The 19,126-nt window shown below is 42.3% G+C and overlaps 1 protein-coding gene across 1 annotated transcript; it reads right to left on the minus strand.

Annotated features, from left to right (window-relative positions):
* Positions 1–795: 795 nt before the first annotated feature.
* Positions 796–2,599, minus strand: LOC142101645 (uncharacterized). Its single transcript, XM_075186050.1, has 2 exons — positions 2,505–2,599; positions 796–2,012 (listed from the first exon to the last, which is right to left on the minus strand). The coding sequence occupies exon 2, from the start codon at positions 1,913–1,915 to the stop codon at positions 983–985; it is 933 nt and encodes a 310-aa protein (XP_075042151.1). The 5' UTR covers positions 1,916–2,012; positions 2,505–2,599; the 3' UTR covers positions 796–982.
* Between the last annotated feature and the right edge of the window lie 16,527 nt (positions 2,600–19,126).

Here is a 19,126-nt window from a genome sequence, read left to right on the forward strand (position 1 = left end):
TGCGTTTTGTGTTTGTAGTAGAATAAAAGGCATGTGGATAAGATTTAGAAGCCAATGAGGGATGAGGGTCTCTAAGATGCGTTTCTTGCAAGAAAATTAGATCTGGGTTTTTCCTCTTAAAATATTGCAAAGCCATTGTGCGCTTATTCGGTGAATTAAGGCCGTTGACATTTAGAGATATTATTTTAATACTCATGGGGGATAATGATGTAAGAGAGGCTCTATTTTAATAATGAGATTGAGTCCTTCATTTAAGCCTAGTAGTTGGATGTGGGGAAGGGAAGACACATAAGGAAAGAGGGGATGGGAATGTATGGCGGTCCTGATCTCGGGACGATATCCAGGACCTAGATGAAAGAGATGTGGCGGGTTGCATGACACCATCTCTTTGGTAGTGGAATGATTAATGGGGGTAGTGGCACTACATGAGAAAAGCCGTGTAGAGCTAATAAAATCTGTGCTTAGCTCACTATTAAGGCACATGGGTGTGGGTGAGACAAGCATGGGTGGAGGGGATCTCGCAGGTAATTACCAGAACGAAGTGACATAAATGGCATGATATAAACATCAAATAAAGATATGTCAGAGCAGTTCAAACAAAAAGAACATTTCAACATTATAAACAAGAACTGTAAACATATTCTATATAGGCTCCGGAACAAAAGAAAACCCGGAGTAAGTACTAGTATACAAATTAAGACTCCATGACTATTTTTATATCTCACAACCGGATCGGAATTGGTTAATATCACTGGCTACTAATACCTATATCAAAAAGTTACTTAATCTGTGAAAATAGCGAAGACCTATAATCCATTTTTATGTAAACTCTAAAAAAGTGTACACAATAAATGTAAATGAAATATTAAGCTAAATACGTATTAACAACCGTAGCCATAGTTAAGACAGTATAATTACTCCAACCTTACGAAAAGGAGATCTTAAGATAGCGAATAGACTGGAGTCAGGTTATGTACAAGAATCACATTTTCTGCCAAGATGGAGTCGGAGCCGAAGTCTTCTGCTGCGAAGGAGATGCTGAAGTGGAAGGATCAGAGTCCTGGATAAGGTGAAGACGCCTAAGCAGGTCAAGACCCTGTTCCGGGGTTCTCACCGAGTGGCTCCGGCCATCTTTTGAGACAATTAGCTGGAATGGGAAGCCCCACTTATATTTTATTGAGTGGTTGCGTAGAACTTTTGTGACATTAATAAGGTCCCTTCGTTTTTTCAAAGTAGATTGAGCCAAATCTTGATACAACTGCAGGTGCGATCCAGAGTAGGAGATCGATTGTGCGTTTCTAGCTGAAGCCATTATTCGCTCTTTGGTTTTGAAGAAGTGGAAACGTATAATTATGTCTCTGGGGGGTTGATCTGGGTTTGGTTTCGGGCGAAGGGCTCTATGGGCCCTATCTAGGTTAAGTGATTCTTTTGAGAGGTCTGGTAACATCTGGAGGAATAGGCCCTCTAAGTAGTCAGGCAAAGCTTCTGCAGAAATGGATTCCGGGACATTTTTTATCCAGATGTTGTTACGTCTGTTACGGTTCTCTAGATCTTCCAGTTGGTCCTTGAAAGTAGAAAATTCCGCACGTAAGTCAGCTATCTCCGTGTCTGTTGTTTGTTGGTGCTTGGAGACTACATCCAGCTGATTTTCAACAACATCAGTGCGAGAACCGAGTTCCGATATTTCCGACCGAAGCTCAGAGACAATTGATCTCAATTCTGACTGAATTGTTTTTGTGACTATGGCAATCACATCCTTGGGGGTGAGTAGATTTTCAGGTGATGAATTATCTTCTGAATCCGATCCCGTATCAGCTGCTTCAGTCACTGCTTTAGGTCGGCCACCAGCCTTTTCCAGAGCTTTTATAATGGTATGTTTGGGAGTGCTACTTATTTTTTTATTTTTGTGAGACATATTGGCAAGTAGAGAGCACCCACAATCGTTCAAGGATTACTGTACAGACCGCAACCTGCAACTATCAGATGTACAGAACAAAAGATGGCTTCCCAGCCTGCATAGAAAGATATACGACACTTTGCTTCAAGACATCAATAGTATGTAGTGCATCCCACACCCACTTAGGTTAGAATCAAGGCAACATTTCTTTGCAACTGAGATCTTTCAGTATTCTCGGTATCACTCTGTGAGGCTTCAGAGTATAAAACCTAAAATTACTATTGCAAATCAGCCACTAGATGGTAGCAGAGCTGTGTCTTGAGGGCTGCCAGGACATAATATGCACAAACCAGGATCTAAGGAAAGCAGCATAGAAAGGCCCTGCAGTGTGGTAGTTTGTCCAGCCTTCAGGGGTATTTAACTTGATATCCTTTCTAATACATATGAGGTGGTCAGGTCGGCAGGCTCACAAGCTCAGCTGCACTCCACAAACCCAGGGGCAAGACAATGAGATTAACTTTAAAAGGAGCCAGAAGTGATAATGCCAGCTAATGGGAGTAGGCACATAGTTGATTTCAATAGAACCAGGAGCAGCTTCGTGACTCACCCAGATCCCAGGAGAATTTCCAGCCTGTTTCTGCTCACCGTGAGCTCTGCGATGCACAGAGGATGTCTGGTTTCCAAGGGCAACCGAGTGGTGCCGCTGCCTGGCACTAGGGCGACAAATGAGGGAACTAGCGCCACCTGCTGGAGCCTCCAGCCGAATATTTGGTCTTGCAAGGAAAACCGGAAAAGAAGGTGGGCAATGGCTTCCCCAAATTCCGGTATCGGCGGTTCCAGGGATCTTCCTCTGTCAGCCTGTACCCGATGTTCTGGAGGACTGTGGAGGTAAGTGAGTGATGGCAGGCGCAGGCAGCTTCTCGCTCCTTTTTCCCGCGGGGGTCACGGATGTCACCAACACCTTCCCTTCAGAGTGTGAAGTTACAAAATAGGAGCCAGATATAGGGAACTGCTCTGTAGCCTTAGCGGTCAGTACTTTTGTGACCAGGTTTACCGGGGGGTAACCACGTGAGGTCCCGGGGCCAAGAACCGCAAGCATGCAGCAGTGTAAAGCCAGCACAGGCGACACCATGGACCACAGGTTCCTCAGTTGAGGGCAGCGAGTATCACAATTTCTTGGAACTATGTTTGCCTCTCTTTTATTCCCCTTTTCGTGCAGGGAGACCCCAAATAAATCGGGTTAAATTGCAAACGGTCAGAGAGCTTCTCTGATATGCGACCGTTCAGTATGGTAGCTAAGCCACGCCCCAGGGACGGATTTTTAACTTAAAGTGGCCCTGGAAAATATTCTGAAAGTGGCCTCATGGAGGTGAAACCAATTCATATGTAGGTGGGGCAAACACAAAAGTACGGGCTAGCACACTATTAGCCCAAGTCACATCTGCGGCAGGCTAGGCCAATGCAACAAGCAATGGTATGCAGTCAGAGCAACAACAAGTGGAGCCTGCCATAGTAGCTGGAGGTAGCAAACAAGTATTCAGGGCATTGCACTGGCAAGGCAAACACAAGTAGGCTGCACAGCGCTGAGTGAAGTACACGCATCAATTAGGTGATTGGTGCAGCATAAACCAGCAGCAAGGACTTCCCATAGTTAGCATAGTATTATACTGCTTTACATGTAAGCTTGGCCAGTCACTAAGATTCAAAACACAAATTTCCTTCAATCAGTAAATAGTGCATGCTCTACAATGCATTGGTCACCATTAATAATCAGAGATATGTCAGATTATGTGTCTTACAGTTCTGCTGGTAAATGTTCCCATGGCGGTGTCCTGTAGCCTCATGGAAATATGTCCTTCTTCTTCTGCTCAAACTCACAGTGTGCCCTAGGTTGTTTACATGGTGAAACAAACATAGTGAAGTCCGTTTGAATTATTTAATAACGCAGGGTACTTAATGCACTTACATCAAAATTAAAAAATATTAGCATGAAACAGTCATTTTTCCTTCCATGTGGTGCCGAGAACCCGGGCCAGGCTAATTCAAACGGACTTCCCTATGTTTGTTTCTGACACCCCCATGAGAACATTTACAAGCAGAACTGTAAAATACATAATGTGGCACAGCTCTGATTTAATGGTGACCAATGCATTGTAGAACATGCACATAAGACTATTGGGTGCCTGGTATTTGTGATTCACCTGTTGCTCTATCAATTATTGTCCTCCTTGCTGTGACACACAGCGAGATTGCATTAGACAGGAGTGAGGATCCAGCGTGAGATGGAGGAGCCGCCAGAGAGAAAGTAGGGGCTGCGCGCTATAGCAATAAGCTAAACGCCCCCCTCAGTGATAGGCAGAATGCTTGGCCTATCACTGAGCGGGAGGGGGGCCGGCCCGAAACACACTTTTTCTGACTGGCCCGGGGGACACATGCCCCCCTGCCCCTCGGGACAGCCCACCCCTGCATGGGGGTCAGTGAACATCTCTAGTTAGAAACCAAGCCAGCAGCATAATTAACTGGTTGGAATATCGGTGAACAGACTGAATCTAAATACAAACTAATTGTGCTTGAGGGAGAGACCAATTAATTTTGTGGTATTATTAACAAAAAATGGTGACTGATATGCATATTTGATTTATTCATTTAATGTTATATATGCGGTTGTTTTCCATTGAATATATCTATTAACATCTTAGAATATCTATTTATGCAGACGATTTAACACTAGTTGTACTCTGAAGAGTTTAAAGATATATAAATATAATACACGCTAATGTGGTAATTGATGGGTGCACCATCAATTTACCACTGATAAAAAGTTGCATTTGATTAATAGGTATTTATATGATCTGTTTATTTATGAATAAAATGCTTTTTTTAAACTATGTAGATGGTAGGAAACTATTTTTATTGATTTTGAGCTCTAGTTAACAGTACTTGTTGTGCTCCTTTGATGTTCTTTTTAGATACATCTGGTACCTGTATGTAGATTGCAGCAAAGCCCATAACTCCTTGCAAGGACTAGGGATGTGCACCGGCGACTTTTGAGGTCTCGTGTTTTGTGTTTTGGATCCGGATTTTCGCGATGTTTTGGGTTCGGATTTGTTTCGCAAAACACCAACCGAAAGGTTTTGGTTCGGATTTAAGGTTTTGGATTCGGATTTTTTTTGAAAAAAAAGTAAAAATCAAGTTTTTGGGCTTATTTTCACTCCTACGCTATTATTAACCTCAATAACATTCAATAACAATAATTTCCACTAATTTAAAGGCTATTCTGAACACCTAACACCTCACAATATTTTTTTTTTTTTAGTACAAAACGTTGCAACGAGGTATCTTTCTGGACTGCGTAGAGGAGTGTTCCCCACAATATAATTAAAAACCCATCAACTGGTCTGAATTACACCCAAAAATAGTATCTGGACTGCGTAGAGTAGTGGGCACTGGCCACCACAATATAATATATAGAAAACCTTCAACAGGTCTGCATTACACCCAAAATAGTATCTGGACTGCGTAGAGTAGTGGGCACTGGGCACCACAATAAAAAATATATAGAAAACCTTCAACAGGTCTGAATTACACCCAAAAATAGTATCTGGACTACGTAGAGGACTGGCCACTTGCCACCACAATATAATATATAGAAAACCTTCAACAGGTCTGCATTACATCCAAAAATAGTATCCGGACTGCGTAGAGTAGTGGGCACTGGGCACCACAATAAAATATATAGAAAACTTTCAACAGGTCTGAATTACACCCAAAAATAGTATCTGGACTGCGTAGAGGGCTGGCCACTGGCCACCACAATATAATATATAGAAAACCTTCAACAGGTCTGCATTACACCCAAAAATAGTATCTGGACTGCGTAGAGTAGTGGGCACTGGGCACCACAATAAAATATATAGAAAACCTTCAACAGATCTGAATTACACCTAAAAATAGAATCTGGACTGCGTAGAGGACTGGCCACTGGCCACCACAATATAATATATAGAAAACCTTCAACAGGTCTGCATTACACCCAAAAATAGTATCTGGACTGCGTAGAGTAGTGGGCACTGGGCACCACAATAAAAAATATATAGAAAACCTTCAACAGGTCTGAATTACACCCAAAAATAGTATCTGGACTGCGTAGAGGACTGGCCACTGGCCACCACAATATAATATATAGAAAACCTTCAACAGGTCTGCATTACACTGCACATACGGCTGCTCCTCCATCCTCTCCATCTTATACATGTTGGAGTTTCAGTGTGTCAAAACCTCTTGTTTTTGATAATGACAGTGCATTTTGAATATTTTTCGATTTGCCCCACAACACTGAATGTACTTTATCTATGATACGCATCTATCTTTCTTGACTGCGTAGTGTGGTGGCCCCGGTACACAATTTGGTACCGAGGCCACAATATAATTAAAAAACCCTCCACGGGTCAGAATTCCACCAAAAAAGGGTATGGACTGCGTAGGGTGGTGTGCCTGGAACACAATTTTTTACAGCGCCAACAATATAATTTAAAAATTGGGCATCAACTGTCACCGTTGTTTAATATCTGATACACCTAAATATGGACTGCACAGTGGAGTGGCCCCGGTAGTAAATTTGGTGCCGGGGCCACAATACCTCCTCCAACTTCCAAGTGTAGTGTTTATAAAGACAGACAGCGTCAAAGTGTTATTTGTTGACTTTCTTAACCCTAAAATTGTCCCTGTTGCAAATATTTGTGCAATGGAGAGTTACTTTTTCATTGAAAGACTCAAGCTTTCAAGTGTAGTGTTTATAAAATATAAACAACAATACAGTAGTTCTAGAGCACGTCAATCCCTCTTGTTTTAAATTATGACAGGGCATTTTACTTTTGGTTTAATTTCCTGAATTTGTTTAAATTTGGTTTTACTTTTTGAACATGGCAAACGACTGTTGATTGGTCATATAATGCAAAAAAAAAAGTTCCAAGATGGAATTGTCCTTGGGCCCTCACACCCACCCTTATGTTGTTGAAATAGGACATGCACACTTTAACAAACCAATCATTTCAGCAACAGGGCCTACCAAACAACTTTGGCTGAAATGATTGGTTTGTTTGGGCCCCCACATCAATAAAACAATTCATCTCTCCCTGTACAAACTAAACAGGCTCTACTGAGGAAAGATGTCGTCCTCATCCTCAACCTCTGATTCCTCTCCCCCTACAGTGTGTACTTCCTCCTCCTCACACATTATCAATTCGTCCCCGCTGGACTCCACAACCACAGGTCCCTCTGTACTGTCTGGAGGGCAGTGCTGTACTTCATTGAGAAATTGATTATTCATTTTTATAAACATCATTTTTTCAACGTTGTGAGGAAGCAACCTCCTTCGCCGCTCACTGACCAGGTACCCAGCTGCACTAAAAACTCTTTCCGAGTACACACTGGAGGGGGGACAACTCAGTTAAAAAATAGAGCCAGTTTGTACAGGGGCTTCCAAACTGCCTTTTGGAGTTCTACCACGTCACTACCTCTAGTTAATATAGATTGCAAGGCTTGTAAATATAAATACTTTGAAGATAAAAAAAGCAGGCTGCACGGACTGTGGAGCTAGAAAGTGTAATTAAATGGACCACGTTACTTTGGTGGCTATCTATGCCCCCCCGCCCTATACTTGTAGTTGAATATAAATAAAGCAGCCTGCATAGACTGTAGAACTAGAAATTCAAATATACAAAGAAATGGACAAAGGCAGTTTGGTATCTGTCTGCATCAGATCCCCTCTCCACTAGGAGTAAAACAGTAAACTATTCGGCCATTATATAATCTAAAATATAAATAGGAATTGAGAAAGGCAATTTGGTATCTGTCTGCATCATAATCATCAACATCCTCCTCAGCGCCAGCTACATCAATATCCTCCTCCCGGTGTACAACATTCACACCTTCATTAGCCAAATCTGTAACTGGACTGTGGGTGATCCTTCCAGCATATGCAGAGGGCGTGCTGCAAATGCTGGATGGAGTCACCTCTTCCCGTACAGTGATGGGGAGGTCAGGGTTCACAACCAACAACACCCTTGGACTCGCTTTGGGGATTTGTGATGTCATCTGTTTAGAAGGCAGAGTTCTTTGCTGTTTTGTTGTTGTTGCTGACAGCATAACTCGCTTACATTTTTTGTAGGGGGGGGAGGAGGAGGGCTTAGATCCTTGGGTGAAGCTGGACCACTAGTCATGAACACGGGCCAGGGCCTAAGCCGTTCCTTGCCACTACGTGTCGTAAATGGCATATTGCCAACTTTACGTTTCTCCTCAGCTGATTTTAAGTTTCTCTTTTTGCTAATTTTTGAGAACTTGGGCTTTTTGGATTTTACATGCCCTGTACTAGGAGATTGGGCATCGGGCTTGCCAGACGACGTTGATGGCATTTCATCGTCTATGTCATGACTAGTGGCAGCAGCTTCAGCATTAGGAGGAAGTGGGTCTTGATCTTTCCCTACTTTATCCTCCAAATTTTGGTTTTCCATTATATGTAGCACAAGAGAGCGTACCCCTAAGCCACACACACTCGGCAAAGCCTTTAAAAATTATATGCGGCACAGGAGAGTAGCACTGGACTTATACTGCTGAATCAGTGAACTTTGTAATAGCAGTACCACTGGACTTATACACTGCTGAATCAGTGAACTTTGTAATAGCAGTACCACTGGACTTATACTGCTGAATCAGTGAACTTTGTAATAGCAGTACCACTGGACTTATACTGCTGAATCAGTGAACTTGGTAATATTGCAGTACCAATGGGCTTATACTGCAGGATTGGTTTTGCAAATTTTGTTGTAATTAATTTTTTTTTTTATGATTTTTTTGGATTTTTTTTTATAACTTTTTTTTAATTTTTTAACACTTGGGAATAATGGGGAAATAACTATGCCCTTAGAAGCACAGAGCACAGGACACAGCACCACTGCACTGAACAGGACACAGCACAGGACCCAGCAGCACCACTGAACTCAAAATTGACAGAGCACAGCACACAGCACCACTGGACTGATACTGCAGAATGTGTGAACTTTGTAATATTGCAGTACCACTGGACTTTTACTGCTGAATGTGTGAACTTGGTAATATTGCAGTACCAATGGGCTTAAACTGCAGGATTGGTTGTGCAAATTTTGTTGTAATTAAAAAAAAACGTAATTAGTTTTTTGTATTTTTTTAAATAACTTTTTTTAATTTTTTTAAACACTTGGGAATATTGGGGAAATAACTATGCCCTTAGAGAAGCACAGAGCACAGGACACAGCACCACTGGACTGAACAGGACACAGCACAGGACCCAGCAGCACCACTGAACTCAGAAGGACAGAGCACAGTACACAGCACCACTGAACTGAGCACAGCACAGCACAGAACTGAACAGCACGAGATATAGCAGGACAGAGGACCACCTAACACACCCTCCCTCTACCCTGATCAATGCCCGAGTGAAGATGGCGGCGACTAGCGGGGAATTAATAGGATCCGAGTATCGCGAGATCCGACAACGGGATTATGAGTCATAGCCTCGGTTTCAGATTTGAATTTGGCGCCAATACCAGGATCTGTCTCGGATCCGACTCGGATCGGCAACGTTCGGGTGGGCTCGGATTTCAGAAATCCGAGTGCGGTCATCTCTAGCAAGGACCCCTGGTGAATACCTACCTCATGTTAGATATTCAAAAAATTCTAATCCTGAGTTTCTGTATGTTCCTGACAGGAATGTTGTCATAAAGAACAACATGGTGGCTCAGAAGTTAGCACTTCTGCCTCACAGCACTGTGGTCATGATTGCAATTCCCGACCATTCCCTTATCTTTGTGGAGCTTGTATGTTCTTTATATAAGCTTGCCTGCCAAAACAGTCTATTTATGATTAGTTCCCTGATTACTACGATTTTTTTATGATAAACAGTTATCCATATAATTTAAGAAAATAGCTATGCAAAATAGCTGAACTGGTGATAATGGCCCTGGGCAGTAAGTTGTAATTGATTGCTTTGCCAAACCAGTCTGCGCAGATATGGCATGTGCAGTAGAACTGAAAGGCCAGATTTGTTGCTCAGTTCACTTTGCTAAAAAAATAATAATTTCAAAATAGAGTAAATTCACATCAAATATATATATATATATATATATATATATATATATATATATATATATACACACTTTTTAATGATTTTAATCTATTATCAACAGAACTAAACAAAATGAAACAGTAGGGCAAAACAACTTGTGTTCTGGGCATTGATGGGCTCTACTCCCTTATTTAAATCTGCCCATATATCTTGTTTTTGCATGTCGGTGCAAAAGGGAACGCACTCATGTGCATAATCCATACTCAACTAGCAACCTCCTCGGTTCATTCAACTACTCTAATTATATGGTATAAACTTTTGCGCCGCCATAGACATTGTCATCTTGGCCACAATTTTATAAAACCAGGTGCATTTTAAGAAGACATTTGACATGAAAACATTTGCATGTTTTTGCCCTTTTCCAAATGTGTGTTTTATAAAGCAAGTCCTTAGCTCTGTAAAATCACTCATGTATCCTTATCATCATTTAGGGGCATATATAAGAAAGACCGCATTTTTAACACGATCCCTTTCCATCCTTATCGGAAAGATAAGGATTGAAAGATCGTGTGCATTTATTAAAATCTTCACCAGAACAGCAGTCACGAAAAACTGTTGTTCTTGCGAAGACTCCTCCCTATCTTTTCTATGGTCACTCTTGCAAAATGACCACCTTGGCAATAGTGACCGAAGGGGAGAGCAGTAAGATGCGGTGAGGGATCTGAATATCCCTCTACCACAACGCTCTCCCCATAGAGCAGACCTGAAAAATGACACATACGGTAATGTACGCCAGACTGAGCTGGCTTACATTACCGTATGTGTAAATGCCTTTTCACTACTTGTTACATTGCGGTAAATAGCAGTCCCCATAGATATTTGCTAGAATTTCTATAAAAATTCTATGATATCTGCTGCGATGCCCTGTTGATACATTTAGACCACACTTAGGTTTGCATCTATTCCCCGAAAACTGCCGCTAATTAAAATACAGAATAATAAATAGGCCCATTAATCTGTACCCCACAAATCATTCTGACAAACCACAAATGCATACAAAACACATCTTGGTCTTGATGTGTTAATGTTTTTCAACCTGAAGGCAGTATCTTGTAGGTGCAGGTTAGCAGAACTGGGTGTGACAGGATCTGTCAGAAGTTACATTCCTGTCTAGGCAGGTTAGTGATGAAGAAAGAGGAACCCTGAGGGAATTGCACATATAAAAGGAGATAGCAAATATAAAGGAAAAGCAGAAGAGCAGGTTTAACACACACACACACACACACACACACACACAGACACACACACACACACACACACACACACACACACACACTTTTAGTGCTTTAGTAGGAACTTTTTGGACTTTTTGGGTCCACAGACGAAATTCAGTGATAGGGAGACAGGAGACTGCATATTTCAACCCTAAGGAGAAATAACAGGTATAATAAAAAAATGTTATTGCAAGTAAGACAAATCTGGTATTATACTTTTAAAGTGAAAGAGAAAAAGGCACATTTCTTTAAATTAATGAAATGTGTACAGGTAAATAAAATCATTTAAGACGGCAACCAAGGACAATTGAGACAAAAGTGCATGTGCAAAATAAAGAAAAATTTTGTCCAGCACTCAGAAATTAACAATGTATAAAAATCACTATGTGTCAGCATACGTACATAAAGGAGAACTTATATTGGGATTTCGCTCACCTGCCAATGTCAAGGCATCTCCTGTAGGTGAGTCACTAAGCTAGTGATACAAATTTACATTCAGTCCCATTTAAAACCTTCCCCTGAACCTCCATCTTATAAAACTTGCAGCACCTGGAGGGAGTGGTCAACTCCCAGTAAAACAAGCTAGATAATAGTGAAAGAGAAAAAGGTGCGCTTTCTTATATTACTGAATTGTGTACAAGTGACTAAAATCATGCATGCTTTATAAGATGGAGGTTCAGGGGAAGGTTTTAAATGGGATACCATGAATATAAATTTGTATCAATTGCTTAGGGACTCACCTACAGGAGATGCCTTGACGTTGGCAGGTGAGCTTAATCCCAATATAGCTATATCTCCTTTATGTATATGCTGACACATGGGGCTAGATGTACTATCAGGCGTGTTTGTAAACCCGCTGACTTTCGGCGGATTTGGCGGCGGTTTAGCCATCGCCGGATTTACTAAGGCTAAACCCACCGTCCAAACGACCAGAAAAGATGTTTTCAAACCCGCCTCTGTATAAAGCGCCATGACGGTTTCAACAATGTTCAACATACAAACAGCCGTATTTACTATTAGGGGGTTTATAAAGCCGCCGGAAAACCGCCATTCAAAAGACCAAAATGAAAGCGCTGCTTGTGAGCGGCGTGATGGTTCAAACAGTGTGCTGTTTCAGGTATTTTGACAATTAGACCATAAGAGAAAGGCCTATTTCATGTCCAATGACCCATTAGGACTGTGTATAGAAAATGGGCAAAGTGTCATGAAATTTCAGGCTACTGTTATTTTTTTTTTTTGCATTATTTTTTCACCCAGTATGATTGCATAGTAAAATCTCATTTCACCTTTCCTTTTCTAGTTGTTTTTTACTTTCCAAAAATCCACTAGAATACTGTTGCCTCAAAGAAATTAGGATGGGCATTGTTGCATTACATAGTTAACACTTATTTTAATGCTAATGCAATCCACATGTGAAAAATGTTTTTTCTGCCTGAAGCAATCACAATCACCATCTATTGCCCACCAGTTAATCATGATGCTTACAAAAAGGGCCCCTCATTATTTGGCAGGTGTGGGTTTGTTGGAGAATGGCTTTTGCAGGTAATGTGGTGCATTCTTGCCAGTGTATGTTTGCAGCTTTTTACCTGATGGAGGCAGAAAGGCACCAGGAGGAGGAGGATGAACAGCAGTTGGCATCTGTTCCGCGGAGCCTGCAAAGACCCCGCACTCCACGTGCATTTCCAGTGCGTTTGAATCTGGAGTCTTTGGCTGATGTGGAGGTAGTACAAATGTTTCGCCTCAATCGTACTAACCTCATGGCACTGTATGAGCAAGTGAAGGATGATTTGGAGCCTACAACCAGCCGCTCTCATGCAGTGTCAGGACTACACAAACTACTGTGTGCAGTTCACTTTTTGGCAACAGGTTCCTTTTAATCTGTGTCCTCCAGAGTGATTGGCATAACGCAGCCGACATTTTCAAGGCATTTTGGACAGGTCTTAGGTGCCATTAAAAGAGTGTGCCCTAGCTATATCAGCTTCCCCAGCCAGGAGTCACAGTGGCATGAGCTCAAGGGAGCTTTCTATAGGGTCGCAGGTATCCCTAATGTAATGGGTGCAATAGATTGCACTCATATTGCCCTGAGACCATCTCACCACAGGGCAGAGGTTTTTGTTAATCGCCATCATTACCACTCCCTGAATGTACAGGTTGTGTGCGATGCTAACCAGCGTATAATGAGTGTTGTTGCAGGCTATCCTGGGTCATGTCATGATGCCTTTATCCTGAGACAGTCTACCCTTTATGCCAAATTTGAAAGTGGTGAAATGCCGGAGGGGTGGCTTTTGGGTATGTACTTTGCATGTTTTATATATCCCTTATCCTTGCTCAAATGGACTCATATATGCTAACTGCTGTACAACATGCTCAAATTAAATGGAAGCTAACATTTTACTTTTATTGCAGGAGATTCAGGATATGGGTGTCGCTCCTGGCTCATGACTCCTCTGCTGCATCCTCAGACTCCTGCACAGCACCAATACAATGAGGCACACATAACCACTAGAGGTGTCATAGAACATACGTTTGGACTCTTGAAAACCAGGTTCAGGTGCCTTGATAAATCTGGTGGGGTGCTTATGTATGCACCTGAAAAGGTATCTGAGATTGTCCTGGCCTGCTGTCTGCTGCATAACCTGGCTTTACATCAACTTACCCCACCGATTATTGCAGTAGACAGTGAAGAAGAAGGGGTACGTGTCACATCTGGTGATGTGCAGAGCACAGAGGGCGGAAGGGAGATTAGAGACCGTCTCTTTACAAACTACTTTACGTGTAAGTACATAGTATGATAAACATTTATTGCTCTAAAATGTGTTTTATGTGAGTGTAATGTTTGTTTTGTAGTTAAAATGTTTTGTAAATTTGAAACTTTAAAAAGAGGATAGTGTGTACTCCTCATGTGGTAAATATGAACATCCCTGGAATGTGACAGTCAGAGGTCAATGTTTAAGTGAAATTAGTGCATAGTTTTTAAAAAATCAGTATACTCTTGTTTAATGTGCAGAAAAGAAAGACTGACACAATAGAAATTTAACTGCATTTATTGCAGAACACAATAAATAATAAAGTATAATAGTTATAGAAACTTTAGAAAACATTAAGCAATAAGAAACATTGTACTAGCGACGACTTTTTGCAGGCATATCGCTATGCTTGGTGCCACTCTCTCCCCTCCCTCGCCCACCCCTGGTGCGAGCACCTCTCCTTGGAGGAGTACTCTGTAGAGATGTGGTAGGCGTACTAGCGGCACTGGTGGTGGCTGAAGACATAGGTGCCGGTAAACGGGCTACAATTTCAGAATGTAGTTGCCCTGCCAGCCGGGTGACATTGGCATTCCCCTCACGTACTGTGGAATGTAAGGCCTCCACAGCCCCAATCATTTGTGCCAGCTGCACATTAGTTTGTTCCAAAGCAGTTGCCAGACGGTTAATTGCAGCAGGGAGTTGACTATTTGAGCGGTGTATCCGCCTCAAATGGGCCGCAATTTGTGACATGTGTCTCGTTTGGCTGTCCATAAACTGACACTGTTGTGCCTGGAAATTTGCAATGGATTGGGCCATTTCTCGCCCTGTATCCATCCGAGGAGCTGCAGCTTGTTGCTCGGATGACTGTTCCGCAGGGGCAGTTGCTTGTTCCTGGCGCATAGACACGGGGACATCTACCATCTCTAAAGTGATGACTGTGTCTTCCTGTGTGTCGTCAGAAGGTGACATCTGTGCAGACTGGCGCTGGCTTTGCAGAGATGATGAGGTTCCTGTGGTGAAATAACCAAGGTAAGTATATAGGAACTAGAGATGGTCACTGACCCCCGTGTTTTGGTTTTGGATTCGGTTTTGGATCTGGATTACCGTCGTGTTTTGGTTTTGGTTTTGGTTTTGCAAAACCTCCATTGCGTGTTTTGGTTTTGGTTTTGGTTTTGTTTGGTTTTGTTTTGCTATTTTTTGGGAAAATCCATGTTTTTGGGCCTAAATTAACCCAATTTAGTGCTCCAACTGTTTTAGAGACAAGTAATCTAATTGTTGAGGTAATAAATCATCCCAAAAAACAGTTTAATTCTTCGTTGGTAGGCCTATTCTACACACAAAACAGATTGTCTTCCTCTCCATCTATGCATATTGGCAATGCAGCCATCGTCTTTGAATGTATATTACACCCTACACTTATAGTTAAATATGTAAAGAAATGGAAAAAGCCAGTTTGGTTTCTGTCTCTCAAGGCCCCCCTCCACTTGTATAAAATACCAAAAAATTCAGCCATTATAGACTGTACAATATTAATTGACATGGAGAAAGCCAGTTTGGTTTCTGTCTCTCAAGGCCCCCCTCCACTTGTATAAAATACCCAAAAATTCAGCCATTATAGACTGTACAATATTAATTGACATGGAGAAAGCCAGTTTGGTTTCTGTCTCTCTAGGCCCCCCTCCACTTGTATAAAATACTAAAAAATTCAGCCATTATAGACTGTACAATATTAATTGACATGGAGAAAGCCAGTTTGGTTTCTGTCTCTCTAGGCCCCCCTCCACTTGTATAAAATACTAAAAAATTCAGCCATTATAGACTGTACAATATTAATTGACATGGAGAAAGCCAGTTTGGTTTCTGTCTCTCTAGGCCCCCCTCCACTTGTATAAAATACTAAAAAATTCAGCCATTATAGACTGTACAATATTAATTGACATGGAGAAAGACAGTTTGGTTTCTGTCTCTCTAGGCCCCCCTCCACTTGTATAAAATACTAAAAAATTCAGCCATTATAGACTGTACAATATTAATTGACATGGAGAAAGCCAGTTTGGTTTCTGTCTCTCTAGGCCCCCCTCCACTTGTATAAAATACTAAAAAATTCAGCCATTATAGACTGTACAATATTATGAAAAATGGACAAAGCCAGTTTAGGGTCACTCTGTCTATGACACCCTACCCTTAAGGATAAATTGCCCTAACAGCAGCCTTTCAAGATGGTATGTGATATGGAAATGCCACAAGTCCCTTTCCTCTTTGGGGGTAGATTGCACCCTACACTTACATAGAAAGTTTTAAAAAGATGTTATCGGCATCATCTTCAGCTTCATCCTCACCCTCATCAGTGTTATCGTCATCATCACAGACTATCAATTCATCGCCGCTTGAATCCGCCATTAGAGAACAGTCAGTGCTTGCATGTCTTGGATGGTGAAGGCCTTCCTCGTGGAAGATGTAGTTCATTTTTATAAACATCATTTTCTCCACATTTTTGGGAAGTAACCTTCTACGGCGATCACTGACTAAGTTCCCTGCTGTGCTGAACACTCGTTCAGAGTACACACTGGAGGGTGGGCAGCTTAGGTATTGCAAAGCAAGTTTGTACATGGGTTTCCAAATAGCTTGCTTTTCTTCCCAGTAAGGAAAGGGACTGTCTGACATTTCCATATCAACTACCTCTTGAAAGTAATCCTCCACCATCCTTTGCATGTTTATACTCATATTGGATGGACTTATGGGCAAAGTGACACTTTTTTTTGAAAAATCCTTCAAACCAGCCCAGATGTTAAATTGTTCTCGTCTGCCCCCTGTGTCTTCCCTGCTTCTTTTTTGGAAATTTAATTTTTTACGAGCAACAGCTTGAGAAAGTGAAGGAGGACACGTCGTCAAGCCGAGGCCCAGTTCAGCGGCCAACTTGCTGAGCAATAGCTCCTTGCAAAAGTTCACATCTCGCTCATTTACAAGTAAAGACTCAATGTAGGTTTTAAACCTTGGATCAAGCACAGTGGCCAAAACGTACTGATCCGAGTTCAAGATCTTAATAACTCGAGGATCATTGTGAAGCGAATTAAGTACTTGATCGACAAGGCCAACATACTTTGCTGAATTGCTTGCTTTCAGCTCCTCCTTCATTTTCTCAAGCTGCTTTTCCAATAGTCTAATTAAAGGAATGACTTGGCTCAAACTAGCAGAGTCTGCACTGACCTCACATGTCACAACTTCAAATGGTTTCAGCACCTTGCACAGCACTGAAAGGATTCCCCACTGTGCAAGAGTGAAATACATCCCCCCTCCTTTCCCAATGTCATGACTTGTGCAATATGCTTGGATGGCTTTGCGCTGTTCCTCCATCCTCTGAAGCATGTACAGGGTGGAATTCCACCGAGTTACCACCTCTTGCTTAAGTTGGTGGCAGGGCAAGTTAAACTGCTCTTGGAGCTGCTGTAATCTCCTACATGCTGTGGCTGAATGCCTGAAATGGCCTGAAATTTTACGGGCCACCGAAAGCATCTCCTGCACCTCACGGTTGTTTCGTAGGAAGCTCTGCACCACCAAGTTGATGGTGTGAGCAAAACAGGGAATATGTTGGAAATCACCCAGCTGTAATGCTCGCACTATATTGTTGGCGTTATCTGAAATGACATACCCTGGGGAGAGTCCGAGTGGTATAAGCCATGCATCAATCACATCTCTCAGTTTGCGTAACAAATTGTCAGCCGTATGCCTGTTAGTGAAGCCGGTGATACAAAGAGTGGCCTGCCTGTGACAAATGTTACGTAGTGGTGTACATGCTGCTGCTGTTCCTGCTGGTGAAGGTGAATGACCAACCCAGTGGGCTGTCACAGTCATATAGTCTTTGGTTTGGCCACTTCCACTTGTCCACATATCTGTGGTTAAGTGAACAGTGGGCAGAATGGCATTTTTCAGCGCAATCTCTACATTTTTACACACTTTTTGGTATAGTTGTGGAATAGCTTTACGGGAGAAATGGTGTCGCGATGGAATTCTGTAACGCGGACACAAAACCTCAATTAACTGTGAAAAACCAGCTGCGTTTATGGTGGAGATTGGACGCAGATCTAACACTAACATTGCAGCCATGGCGTCTGTGATTCGCTTGGCGACTGGGTGACTGCTGTCATATTTGCTTCCCCTCGCAAAGGATTGTTTCACAGTTAATTGCTGAAATGTAGGACTGCTCATTTTATTCACCTGCCTCTGGGATGACGATTCACCCCCAGCAGCAGCAACAGCAGCAGCAGGACTAACGCTTTCTTCAGAGGAATCAATAATAGTGCCGGAGTCATCCAGCCTTAAGTGGGATGCCGGGCTAACTCCGAGCGCTACTGAGGATATTGATGAGGATGGTGTGGTGGGTGTATTTTGTGGCCGTCGGTATGTCGGTGAGCGGAGGGTCTTAGCTGATGAGGGAGTGCTTGTATTCTTTTGGGAAGAACTTTCAGCTTTTCCCAACACTTTGCCATGAACTCTCGTTAAATGGCGTAACATAGACGAGGTTCCAAGATGGTTAAGGTCCCTCCCTCGACTGACTGTGGCTTCACATACACTACAAATGGCTATACAATTGTTGTCTGGATTTGGGTAGAAATAATTCCACACATAAGAAGTGGATTTTTTTGTTTTATGCCCAGGCATGACAATGGCCTTTTTCTTGTCACGTGCCAGAACTGCTGCCACTGGTGCAGGACTTACACAAACAACCTCATCCTCATCAACATCCTCATTAGCGCCCTCGTCGCCTACACAAATCTCCCCCTCATCCTCTTCTAATTCCAAAGTGGCATCCTCAATTTGGGTATCACCGGCTACACTCGGGCTATTAAGGCACACATCAGCAGAATGCTCACGATTAGACATCCCACTGTTGGATGGACTCTCCACAGGGATTGTTGTCATTTGTGAATCAGAGCAAATATTCTCCTGTAATGCCTCACTGGTATCTTGCAGCTCAGCTTTGACGCGTAACAGTAGTTGTGCACCAATTGTAGGCTGGGTAACTTTTTGGGATCTGCCACTAATAGCCAAAGGTGAAGGCCTCATTCTCTCTTTGCCACTGCGTGTGTAGAATGGCATGCTTGCAATT

The sequence above is a fragment of the Mixophyes fleayi genome, chromosome 9 (assembly GCF_038048845.1).
Source record: "Mixophyes fleayi isolate aMixFle1 chromosome 9, aMixFle1.hap1, whole genome shotgun sequence".
NCBI lineage: Eukaryota > Metazoa > Chordata > Amphibia > Anura > Limnodynastidae > Mixophyes > Mixophyes fleayi.